Below are 12382 nucleotides of genomic sequence, written 5' to 3'. Positions count from 1 at the left end.
TGTGTACTTGTAACAGATGTGTATCTGTATCAGGGGTGTACTTGTATAATAAGTTAAGTGTTTCTAGCTGATGTGTCCTTATAACCGAAGTGTGTTTATATCAGAAGTATAAATGAGTGTTATATAATCTCCGCGTATATATGTCTATACGTATTTGAGTATATGGGGGGCATTCATGTCGTAAGTATGTGCAAGTATCTACGAGTGCATGTATAATTTAATTATAAATGCACGTGTATGTGTGTCCGTGTGTGTATGTGTGTATGTGTGTCCGTGTGTATGTATGTTTGATGGGAGCGGACGTGTGGTGGTTATTGCACTGCGCTACGAATCCGGCGACCAGAATTCGATTCCCGCTCACGGCTAACACCGCTGACAATTATCCGAACCGGTCCTGGGCCTCCCCTTGGTCGACTCAGCCTCAAATGAGTATCTGGTGCGATGTGTGTAAACGTCGCCGCGTGGGAGACAAAAGCGGCCGGGCGTGCTGCTGGCCACCCACCACCCCCTCGTTCGCGTGCCTTGCCAGCCGTCGTATGTGCAACTCGCTAACAGCACCTGTCCCAACAGTCTATGCGGGGGAATCTTCATCTTTGTGTCTGTGTGTGTGTGTGTCTGTGTGTGTCTGTGTGAGCCGATGAGTCGGACGCTTTCTATGACCTCCTGTCACAGGTGCTGGCTAAAGTGGCCACTCGGGACAGAGTCATCTTGTTGGGTGACTTCAATGCCCGAGTTGGTCATGATACTGGCACCTGGTCTGGAGTGATTGGAAGGCATGGGCCAGATCAGCTCAATAATAACGGTAGGAGGCTGCTAGATTTCTGTGCAGCCCATGGGCTTGTAATTACCAACACGCTCTTCCGGCATCGGCGCATCCACACAACATCATGGATGCATGCCGGGTCCAAGCAAGAACATCTGCTGGACTACGTAGTGACGGACCAGCGGATGCGAGCCCATGTCCTTGACACCAGGACCTACCGTGGAGCTGATCTGCCCTCTGACCATCGACTAGTCATCTGTAAGATGCGCCTGCCATTCTTCCACTCCGGTGGTGGGTGTACACCCAGGATCCCATTCCAACCAAAAGTGGCCTGGTCTAAGTTAGCTGATGAAAGTTGCAAGCGAGAATTTCATCATCGCTTGCAGCTGGGGTTGGCATCGTCCCCCACTCCACCTGATGTCGAGGGTAAATGGGCGAGGTTTAAGACTGTGACTCATGCAGCTGCAATGGCTGCTTTGGGTACGCGGTCCAGACCTCCCCGGGAACCCTGGCTGACGGAGGAGGTGTTCAGGTTAATTGAGAAAAAGCGACAGGCCCACTCTCATCGCCTACAGCATCCCACGTCAGAGAATGAGGAGGTTTACCGCAGTCTTCGCTCGGAGGTTCGGAGAGCCGTGAGGCGCTGTAAGGATGGGTGGTGGTCGCGGGTTGCTGAGGAGATGGAGTCTGCCTCAGTGGCCCGCGATCACAAATCACTATTTAACTCCATCAAAAAAGTAACCTGCAGCGCCACACCTATTACCATCATTAGAGGAAAAAACGGTGATCCAATCTCCGACCCCCAGGAACAGGTTTGCAGATTTGCTGAGCATTTCTGTGAGGTCCTGGGGGAGGGAAAATCTCTCAGCCAGGAAAACATCATGGCACAAAGTGGGGATAACCCTGCTGAGGCTGCGGTGCCTCAAATATTGGAAGAGGTCACCCCCTGTGAGTGGCTGGCTGAGGTACCGGCTGTTGAGGAAGTACTGAGGGCGATCCGGAGTCTGAGACCAGGAAAGGCACCGGGCAGAGATGATCTCCCAGGCGAAATGCTGAGGGAGGGTGGCGTTTGTGCACAGACTGCCCTATATGACATCATAACAACAGTCTGGACCACTGGACGGGTTCCGCAGGACTGGAAGGATGCCCTGGTGGTCCCCCTCTTTAAGAAGGGGGACCGTACCGACTGTAACAACTACAGGGGCATCTCACTCCTCAGTGTGCCGGGTAAGGTCCTGGCAAGGATTATTCAACATCGCCTTGCTAGGCATGCTGAGGAGAGGCTTGCGGAGCCCCAATGTGGTTTCAGGAAAGGGCGGTCCTGCACAGATGCCATATTTTCTGTCCGTCTGCTACAGCAGAGGTGTAGGGAATTCCAAAAAGACCTACATCTCTGCTTTATTGACCTGGTCAAGGCCTATGATACCATCAGTAGGACTGGGCTCTGGGTTGTTCTTCGTGCTTTCGGAGTCCCTGACCCTCTGCTCACGATCATTAAGGACCTTCATGATGGTGAGCGGGCCCGGGTAAAACTACGTGGCCGGGAGTCGGAGCCTTTCCCTGTACACCTTGGGGTGCGACAGGGATGTCCTCTGGCTCCCACATTATTTAACATCTATTTCGACTGCGTAGTTCGTGAAGCCTTCAATAGCTGTACCGGGGGAATTACCATTTGGTACAGATACAATGGGAGGCTGATCGACGCCCGGGTGCGATCAAGGGATGGCTCCCTATTGGTCAACCACGTTATGTATGCCGATGATTTGGTAATAGCTGCTCATTCAGAAGAGGAGTTGGAGACGCTGCTGCTGAGACTGGAGCGTGCCACTAAGAGGTGGGGCCTTACCATCAGCCCCACCAAAACTAAGCACCTGCCTGGGTATTTTGTACCATCGGGCACTCCGCCCCCACAACTCCCAATCGGTGATGGGGCAGTTGTGGAGAGAGTAGAGAGTTTCCCATACCTGGGCAGTGTGCTCATGACCGGCTCCAGTTTATCAGCAGAGGTCTCACTCCGAATCAGTCGAGCGGCAATATCTTTTCATCGGTTGCGTAACGCTGTGTGGAAGCTACCTGGTCTGTCGCTCCGCACGAAGCTTCAGGTCTTCTCGGCCACGGTCATTCCCTCCCTTCTCTACGCTTGCGAAACGTGGACCCCCCTAGTGGAGCATCTTCGCCGGTTGGAAACATTTAGGCTGGCCTGCCTACGATCCATCCTGGGTTTAACCAGGCTGGATTGTGTGAGGAGCTCACAAGTCCTTGAAAGATCTGGGCAAAGTCCCATCAGTGAGCTCCTCCGGCAGGCAAGGCTGCGTTGGCTGGGTCATGTAGCCCGCATGCCCAGCCACCGCATGCCTAAACAGCTTTTGTTCGGCCGGATCGAGGGGGCTAAACGGGCGCGGCACGGGCTAGAGAAGAGATGGAGTGACGTGGTACAGGAGGACGTGGAGCTGAGTGGACTTGCCGATGACTGGTACCAGCGGTGTCAAGATCGGCCTCAGTGGAGGAGGCTCGTGAAGGACGCTACTGGGCAGTTGGAGGCAGTCGCCCTCCAACAACAACGGAGGGCGGAGGAGCGACGCTCACAACAACGAGCGGAGCGCCGGGTGGCTAAAGCACAGCAAGTTGGCACAGTAGGGGGCACAGGTGGTGCATCAGCCAGTCATCTCGGTCAGTCGACCCGTGGCACCTGGGTCTGCCCCGTGACCTCCTGCCAGCGGGCGTTCGACACTTCACGTGGCCTCAAGGTGCACATGGCCTGGCACAAGCGTCGTGGTGACGTCACCGCCACTTAGTGGCGAATGGCGGTTGTTGTGTGTGTGTGTGTCGCGTGCCTTGCCAGCCGTCGTATGTGCAACTCGCTAACAGCACCCGTCCCAACAGTCTATGCGGGGGAATCTTCATCTTTGTGTCTGTGTGTGTGTCTGTGTGTGTGTCTGTGTGTGTCTGTGTGTGTCTGTGTGTGTGTGTCGCGTGCCTTGCCAGCCGTCGTATGTGCAACTCGCTAACAGCACCCGTCCCAACAGTCTATGCGGGGGAATCTTCATCTTTGTGTCTGTGTGTGTGTGTCTGTCTGTGTGTGTCTGTGTGTCTGTGTGTGTCTGTGTATATCTGTGTGTGCGTCTGTGTGTGTCTGTGTGTGTCTGTGTGTGTCTGCGTGTGTGTGTGTCTGTGTGTGTCTGCGTGTGTGTGTGTCTCTGTGTGTCTGTGTGTGTCTGCGTGTGTGTGTGTGTCTGTGGGGGGGGGGGGACGTAGGCAGCGACGAGCCCTTGTCCGAGGAGCTGGTGGCCCTGCTTCAAGACGCTCGGGACATGAAGTGGCCCTTCGTGCCCGAGCGCTGGCAGTACGTGAACCCGGCTCGGCACGAGGACACGCGAGACCTCAAGGACATCCTGGCCGGGCAGCTGCCGCAACTGCTGGTGAGTCCACTACTCAGGTCTATGTCGCAGTCCGGCCTGCACGCCCATTGCATTGGTCCGACGCGGTAAACGTCGGGATGGCAGGGTGACGAGATGGAAGAGGAGGCCAAAGTACCCTGGAGAGGTGCCTCTCTGGAGCCCGCTCTGGTGGAGGCCCCTTTCTGCCAGCAGTGGCGTGAGCAAGCAATTGCAGTGCCTCCCCTTTACCTCCTCACATTGTGTTACCGCTGTCCCCTGAGCGGGGAGACGCGTTGACGTTGACCGGGGCGCCACGGTGGCGAGATGTTAACTACCTCGCCTGGTGTACAGCAGGTCGTGGGTCCAATCCCAACCCTGACGCCTGCTGTATATTTGGAGTGTGCGTGTTCTCCCCGTGGTCGTGTGGATTTGTCTCCGGGTCCTCTGGTTTTTCCCTCCACATTTATAAACATGCATTTAGAGTATTTGGCTGCTATACATTTCCACGTGATAAGCCACTTCGTTGAGCTATGATTTGTGTGGCCAGGTCGCTTCTGAAAAATAACTTTATAGCTCAGTGCGCCTTATTTGGTAAAATAAAAATTATTGTTTCGTTTATAGTAGAGTTTAACTACCGTGGCCGGTTTGAATCGTTGCCTTGGGCACCTCTCTGGAGTTTGCAAATGCGCTTCTGCGGCCGTCTGGAACGCTCTTCCTTTCGATATTAGGAAGCCACTGGAGCAATGCACTTTTAAATGATCTCGATTGAAAACTCGTTTCTTTATAGCGTGCATTTTATATTTATTTTGTCGTCCTTCCCCCGCGCCTCCAATTAGCATGGGTGGCTACGTACGGTGCGAAAGAAGTTCAACATACATACACACGTGTTCCTTGCCCCTGTTCTGCATGAGTTCAAACCGAGTGCTCCGCTGTCCTCCCACACGCATAATAAACACTCATCACTAATCGGCTGAGAAACATCTTCATATATAGAGAACTGCAGAGAAGCTTGGTGCCACCGGCTCACCGCCTGGCAGCCTTCCAGTTTGTCGGTGGGATCCTCCCCGGCGATTGAGAGATGCCTTCTGCGCGAAGGACGTAAAGTAAAATGAATCGTTTGATTTTTTTTCAGATTAAGATATCCGGTTTTTCTCCCATGGCTAAAACACACACACACGATGCCTTTGATGTTGACCGATCATCCCAATGTAGCAGGGCCCTCCTACAAGAGACTCTTGGCACCCCACGTGTGGCTTTGCCGGGTGAATATGTCATCAGAAGGATTCGTCATTGTAATCAAAACCGCGGGCTCCCACGCAGCACGTCCCAAGGCTGCACCTTTCCTATTACCGTCGTCATCAACAGGGGAGACACCCACCCACCACGAACCGGCCCACGTAGAGTGCTGCAGACAATCATGGTGTCCACACATCGCCGCGTGTGTGCGGATGTACGCGTATGCGCGCGTGTGTGTGTGCGTGTGCGCGGCAGCGGTTAGCGCGTCGCGCTACGAACCCGGAGATCGGAGTTCCATTCCAGTGCCACGGCCAACACCCAGTGACGAATATCTGAACCGGTCCTGGGCCTCCCCTAGGTCGACTCAGCCTCCAATGAGTACCTGGTGCGATGTCTAAACATCACCACTGGGGAGACAAAGGTGGTCGGGTGCGGTTCTGGCCACTCCACCTCTTGTGTGCCGTCCTTTACAGGTCCTCGCGGACTGCACTTGCCCCAACAGTCTGTTAAGGCTACACGGGGGATCTTTGTCTTTGTGCACTTTCATAATTTTGGCACAGTAGCGTGCACAGCTGGTGCATCTGCCAGTCATCTCAGTCAGTCGACCCCATGGCACCTGGGTCTGACCCGTGACCTCTTGCTGCCAGCGGAGAGATCCTTGGACACCTCGCATGGCCTCAAAGTGCACCTTGCCTGGCACGGGCGCCGTGGTGACCTCACCGCCACTTAGTGGCGAGTGGCGGCTGTCGTCGTTGTCGCTGCTGTGTTCTTAATTGCCGAAGGGAGTGAATGGGAAGCGCCTTTCTGCAGAACCACACCGAGTTTATTTTCCTGTCTCTCGTTTCCTCCGACCGTTCCATCCCCTCCCCCCCCCTTCTCCCTGCATTATAAATGTCTTCCCCACTCGCGTATTAATTCTACCTGTGCCCCACGCACCCTCATTAAAGCGTCCCAGGTGCGCCGCTCTTTAAGAGAATAAAAACACCCAGAGAGGCGCACACGGGGGGATAAGAGTGGGCAGAGCCCAACTTAACAAGCGACGCAATTAAGGCGTGGGACGCAACGATTTGCCACACACACACACAGAGGTTACCCCACGCGCACTCACGCAAGGTGTGCAAGATTGCCGCTTGTCGGAGTGAAAAGGTTTTATTCCCGCCCTTCTCCCCACCACCCACCTTTCGTAATTACAACGCCTGCAAGGACGATGGGCGTTGCTGATGGTGGTGGTGGTGGGGGACCCCCCCCCCCACCTCAGCCTGGGCCCACACGGGAGAGAGACGAGAGGGCGGCTCACTGCCTCTTATGCTTCATCATTGTTGCTCTTGTTCCGCCCGTGGGGGGGGGGGGGGCTTTCGGCCCCCGCGTTTGGCTCGGGTGTCGTGGAGTTTTTTTTTTTAACCACAGACGCTCGCTGGAGTCTGCGCCTCTCGGGAGAGAGCGCGCACGGCGGTGGGGTGGAGGAGGGAGGAGGATGATGGGAGAGGAAATGATGATAGTGATTATGGGGGAGGTCAGCTTGGAAATTAGCACAGGGCGGCCGTGCTGGTTTTACCCCCGGACGATTTTTCTCGATGCGCTGCTTCGAATTCTCTATGTGGGGTGGGAGGGAGGGGGGGCCTTGATGTGGCTGAGTGAGTTGTTAGCATGTCTAGGGCACGCTGAAGATCCAATATACTGCTCAGTTTAGCAGTTTGGGACCTTTCCTTTCAGCACGTCAATTGAACCCTAAGAATCTTAAGCATGCCCTTAGTTTTGCGGTTGGAACCATATTATTATTAATTCGACGATTCTTTAATTAATATAATTTACAATGCTCGCGATGTTTGCATTCTATCATGCGTGTAAAATGTATATATATTTATAGATTATGAGTTGTTCATAGAACACTGCAAACCAGCATTTCTATTTTTTTAGTCAGAGAGATGTGCCCTGTCATAGTAATGTGGAATTGTCACCGCTGGCTGAAGGGCTGCAAATTGATATGGCCGCCGCTCCAAAGTCATTTGAGCAGAGGGATGCTTTTACTCTTGGTTTTATTAAATCTCCAGTCAGTTGCGTCAAATTGTCAGGTTAAGTCGGTATGTCTCTACGAAAGTGAACACAGTATTGAGTAAAAGATAATTTTGATCAGTGCAATAAATCATTGTTAAAAGTTACACTTCTGAAAAAAAGGTATCAACGTTCAAAGCGTACCCCTGCTCACGCTGAGTTTACGGCAGTGCCTGAGCCGGTGATGGAAATTCCACATTCCTCTGGCAGTGTACATTTGCTACGTATGTGCACCTTTGACTTAACTCGAAGTGGTACCTATTTGATTCATTTACGAACCTCCCCCACCCCCCGCCCTTCCCCATAGAGGTGTTGGGCTTAAGTCGACCTGCAAACCGGAATTTAAACTCACAAACCTCCCAATTGTGAGTCAAGCGCCCTAACACAAAGCCGGCCGGGCTGTATAAAGGATATGAGTGGCTTACTGCCTCATTCACATGGTGGCTCAGTAGTCAGGGCACTGAGCTGGCACGGCTAATGTCCTCTATTGAAATCTGCGTTTCAGCCACCTGTGATTCAACCAGGTTCTCGAGTGTTGAGGATTTCAGGCTGGTCACCAATGACTGCGCACACACACACACAAAAACCACATTTGAATTCTTACTCTGGCTAAATAGCATCGATGAATATAATTTTTTATTGGTTTGCTTCCCGTGCAATCGGAATGCAGGAAAGTACACCTCCCCTCCTCCTACTCCACCAAGCCCGTAGTTTGTGGATACAAAAATAAGTTAAGTGAAAAAGATGACAATTAGTTCTATGATAGCTGCTTCTACGGGGCATCCTCTAACACGCGGTGGTTCACACAGTTGAGATTTCCGAACGGAAGCTTCATCTCGGGGCGCGATGCCGACAGCACGTCCGCGAACACGAGCAGCAGTCGACACGTGGGCACGGTCGTCATCACATTTTGAGAAAAGCAAACGGAAGGAGGAAACAGCACGAGGCCAGACTCGAATAAAACTTTAAAAAATCCGCAGCAACTCTTCTCCTCATCCTCCTCTACGACGAGTAGAAAAGATGAAGACGAATAAGTCGAAGTTGTTGACGAGACCTGCGTCTGGGCAACTGCGAGCTCTGGATTCGCCCATCCGTGCCGCTGCGTACGAAACGCGATGTAATTGCAGATGGAGATGCAGATTGCGCTGTCATGCGCGGGAGAGTGGCGGCGCACCGGGCGGTGAACAGGCGCACTCTTGTGCGCGCGCGCGCGCGTGAGTCGGGGGTCTTAAACGCGCTCGCTCGAGGGGGTACCTTTAAGGTCGTTAGATCAGTGGGATTATATAAAAAGGGTGACGGCAGAGGGCAGGGGAGGTGGAGGCAAGGTTGGTCAGAGCACACCTGTTGCATACATACGCGCGCGCGTGTGTCTGTGTGTGTGTGCGCGTGTGTGAGTGTGTGTGTGTCTGTGTACGTGTGTCTGTGTGTGTGCGGGGAGCGGTGGTGAAGTGGTTAGCGCTGCGCTGCGCTACGAACCCGGCGACCCGAGTTCCATTCCCCGCTCATGACCAACACCGGTGACGATTATCTGAACCGGTCCTGGGCCTCCCCTAGGTAGACTCAGTCTCAAATGAGTACGTGGTGCGTTGTGTGAACAACATCAGCACTGGGGAGACAAAGGCGGCCGGGCGTAGTGCTGCCCACCCACATCCTCGCGTGCCGTGCCGGCCTTCATCGGTGCTCGCTAACAGCACTTGCCCCAACGCTCTATAAAGGCTATTGGGGGATCTTTGTATTGTTGTTGTGCTCTCACACACACGTGTTGGGAGCGTGGCTGGAGTGGTTAGCTCACGACCAATATCGGTGACGATTATCTGAATCTGTCCTGGGACTCCTCTAGGTTGACTTAGCCACAAATTAACAAACTTTATTAATTGGCTGTGTCGGGTGGTGGCGAGTTGACGACACATTTATTTGTACGTGCTCTCACCCAAAGAAAAACCTTTATCATGGACAAAGATCCCCTGTATAGCCTTTTAACTCACTGTTTGGGCAGATGCTGTTAGCGAGCAACCAATGGGATGGGTGACCACACCACTCCCAACCGCCTTTGTCTCCCCGGTGCTGATGTTTACACACTGCACCAGGTACTCATTTGAGGCTGAGTCGACCTAGGGGAGGCCCAGGACCGATTCAGATCATCGTTACTTCTGTTGACCGTGAGCGGGAATCGAACTGGGGTCGCTGGGTTCGTAGCGCAGCGCGTTCACCACTACACACACACACGGACACACACACACACACGGACACACACGCGCACACACGCACGCGCGCGCGTGCTCTCACACGCTTGAGCGAGCAGCCCATTCGCCCCAGATCGGGTGTCTAGCCCCAGCAGATGTGATCGGAGTCTCCATGCTATGGACACTCGAGGGATGACAAAATGGAGCATTCATGTGCATCACCAAGCAGCATCGGCAGGAAACAAAACTATAATGATCATCATCAGCATAATCATGATCATTATCGGCATCGTATTAAGTCGTCGTATTTATCAGGAGCATTGCCATCAACGTAGACATACAGTCATAACAATTATTACTCACCAGGAGATCAATACCACCATTAATATCGTCATCATCATGAACAGCAGACTGCTCGTCACCATCATGACTTACCAGCAAAGACGTCAGCGCCATCCTTGTCATCGTCATCATCATCTTCATCATTATCATTACCGGCGGAAACATCGTCATCGTTAACAGTAGCATTTTTATAATTGTGATAATCAGTAGCATTGTCATCACCAACACCATCATGATTATCAATATATCGCCATCATCGTCAGCAGAATTATAATCATCATAATCCATCACGGAAGCAGCACCTTAATATAATAACAATTAATATGTTATCACTGTATCATCGTTATACCTGGTCGTATAATGGCTATCACACTGCACTATGATCGTGGAGAGCCGATACAGCAAATCTGGCTGTGACGGTCCCACCTGATGACGGAGACTTGTGTTGCCTCCGAAACGTCGTGATTTATTATTATTATTTTTATTAATTTTAATTTAATTTTTTACCTACGTGACTTTACCGAAAAAACTAAGAGTAAGAGTATGTGGAGAGCCGAGTTTGATTCCTGGCTGTGGATCACATCCGTGACGAGCAACGTCTGACTTGGGCCAGCCTGGCCCCCGCCCCAACGCCGACCAGCGTGGTGAAGTATGGTCAAACAACTCTTCACGACCCACATTGCATGGGGAGGTGGCCCGTCAACCACAAAGTCGATTGACAAACGTCTGCAATGTATGATAATTATCAATATCCATGCTCCCAGTGCGTGGCAGCTCACTTTGCCGCTGTGCCTGGCCCAACAAAGCATCTCTCAGAACCTCCAAAGATTTCACAAAGCATCACTCAGAACCTCGAAAGAGTTCACAAAGCATCACTCAGAACCTCAGAGTTCACAAAGCACTAGCATAGGAATGGCTTGGGGACCCATCAAGCCTTTTTTTATTGTGTGTGCCCCAGTGTGTGCACACACACAGACAAAGATCCCCTGTGTAGCCTTAACAGACTGTAGGAGCAAGTGCTGTTAGCGAGCACCTATGAAGGCCGGAACGGTACACGAGGGGGTGGGTGGCCAGCACCACGCCCGACCGCCTTTGTTTCCCTGGTGGCAATGTTTACTCACCGCGCCAGATACTCATTTGAGGCTGAGTCGACCTAGGGGAGGCCCAGGACCGGTTCAGATAATCGTCATCGGTGATGGCCGTGAGCGGGAATCGAACTCGGGTCGCCGGCTTTGTAGCGCGGCGCACTGACCCCTACACTACCGCTCCACATTTATGCGCACACACACACACGCACGCACACACGCACACACGCACGCACGCACACACGCACGCACACACGCATACACACAGCATCTGCCCTGGTCCCAGAGGAAGAGATAGTGCATCTCTGCTAATGGCTGGACGCTCACGGAGAGAATAGAGGGGTGAACCTCGGGTAAAGGGCATGCGTGCCTGCGTGCGTGCGCTTGTGCGCCCGCGTGCGTCCGTGTGTGTGTGTGTGTCTCGCGGTCGAGGATTCAGATAACATCAGACGCTGCAAAGCCACGCCGCCACGCCACGCCGCATAGCCCACCATCCATCCGCCCGCCCGCCCGCCCGCCGGTCTTCCCCGTGCAAGCGAAACTCTTGGCAGATGCGCGGCCGTCAAAGTGTGACCCGGCTGATTTTTATCATCGCCCCGTGAAGGCTTGATTTAGCGATGGCTGTGCTTAGCCCCCCCCCCGCACCATAGCTGGAGGGGGCCTTTGGTCGAAACTCGAGGCCATCTAACGGCGTGCATGTCGCCGTGGTTAATGCGGGGGGGGGGGGGGGGGGCTGCCGCCTCCAGAGATACCGCTACTGCGGGTGTTAGGAGGTGCCCGGACTCCGCCAATATTTCTCTACATGTTGGCTGGGTTGTTGTTGTTGTTGTGGTAGTTAATGTTGTCAGCCTGTAACTTGGCAATGCTTGACAAAGAACCTTTGCCCTATTTTCTTCCATTCGTTCCTTTAGCTTAGCTCTTCCTGCCCTGCAGCCGTGACCTCCAAAACTCCGTGACGTCTCGCTGCTGCTGTCTATACTTTGTGGAGTTAAAATTTGGCTGGCTCTCCGTGATTGCTGCGTGTGCGGTAATTGCAAATGCTGTACATGATCAATCAAAACCTACGTAAAAATTTTTTTTTTAAATCCTTTATATTAAGTTCACTTGCTTGCTTGCTTGCGCGCTTACGACCGTGCAAATCTTTCGGTCGTTTTTTAACCCACTTCCCGTGATCCAATCGAGCTGACATTTTCCACACAGACTCGTTGTGCGTGACAATTAATTTTCGTGAAAATTTTTTTCAAAAATTTGACACTTTTTAGGAAAAAAATTGTATACTTAATTTCCAATTGCTTAATGGTGGCAGGCAATCATCTGACCCATAGGTGGCAGCCATCTCAAGCC

At 52.7% G+C, this 12382-nt stretch overlaps 1 protein-coding gene across 1 annotated transcript in view; it reads left to right on the top strand.

The window, feature by feature from the left end:
- ALPK1 (alpha kinase 1) overlaps nucleotides 1-12382 on the top strand; it is a 70036-nt gene that overhangs the window by 29556 nt on the left and 28098 nt on the right. Inside the window, exon 3 of the mRNA XM_078875480.1 lies at nucleotides 4019-4182. Coding sequence (XP_078731606.1) covers nucleotides 4019-4182 — 164 coding nt within the window. The remainder of the gene's footprint in view (nucleotides 1-4018; nucleotides 4183-12382) is intronic.

Source organism: Lampetra fluviatilis, chromosome 41, assembly GCF_964198595.1.
Source record: "Lampetra fluviatilis chromosome 41, kcLamFluv1.1, whole genome shotgun sequence".
Taxonomy (NCBI): domain Eukaryota; kingdom Metazoa; phylum Chordata; class Hyperoartia; order Petromyzontiformes; family Petromyzontidae; genus Lampetra; species Lampetra fluviatilis.
The sequence above is the reverse complement of the archived record's forward strand: the minus strand, read 5'-3'. Positions and strand labels throughout refer to the sequence as shown.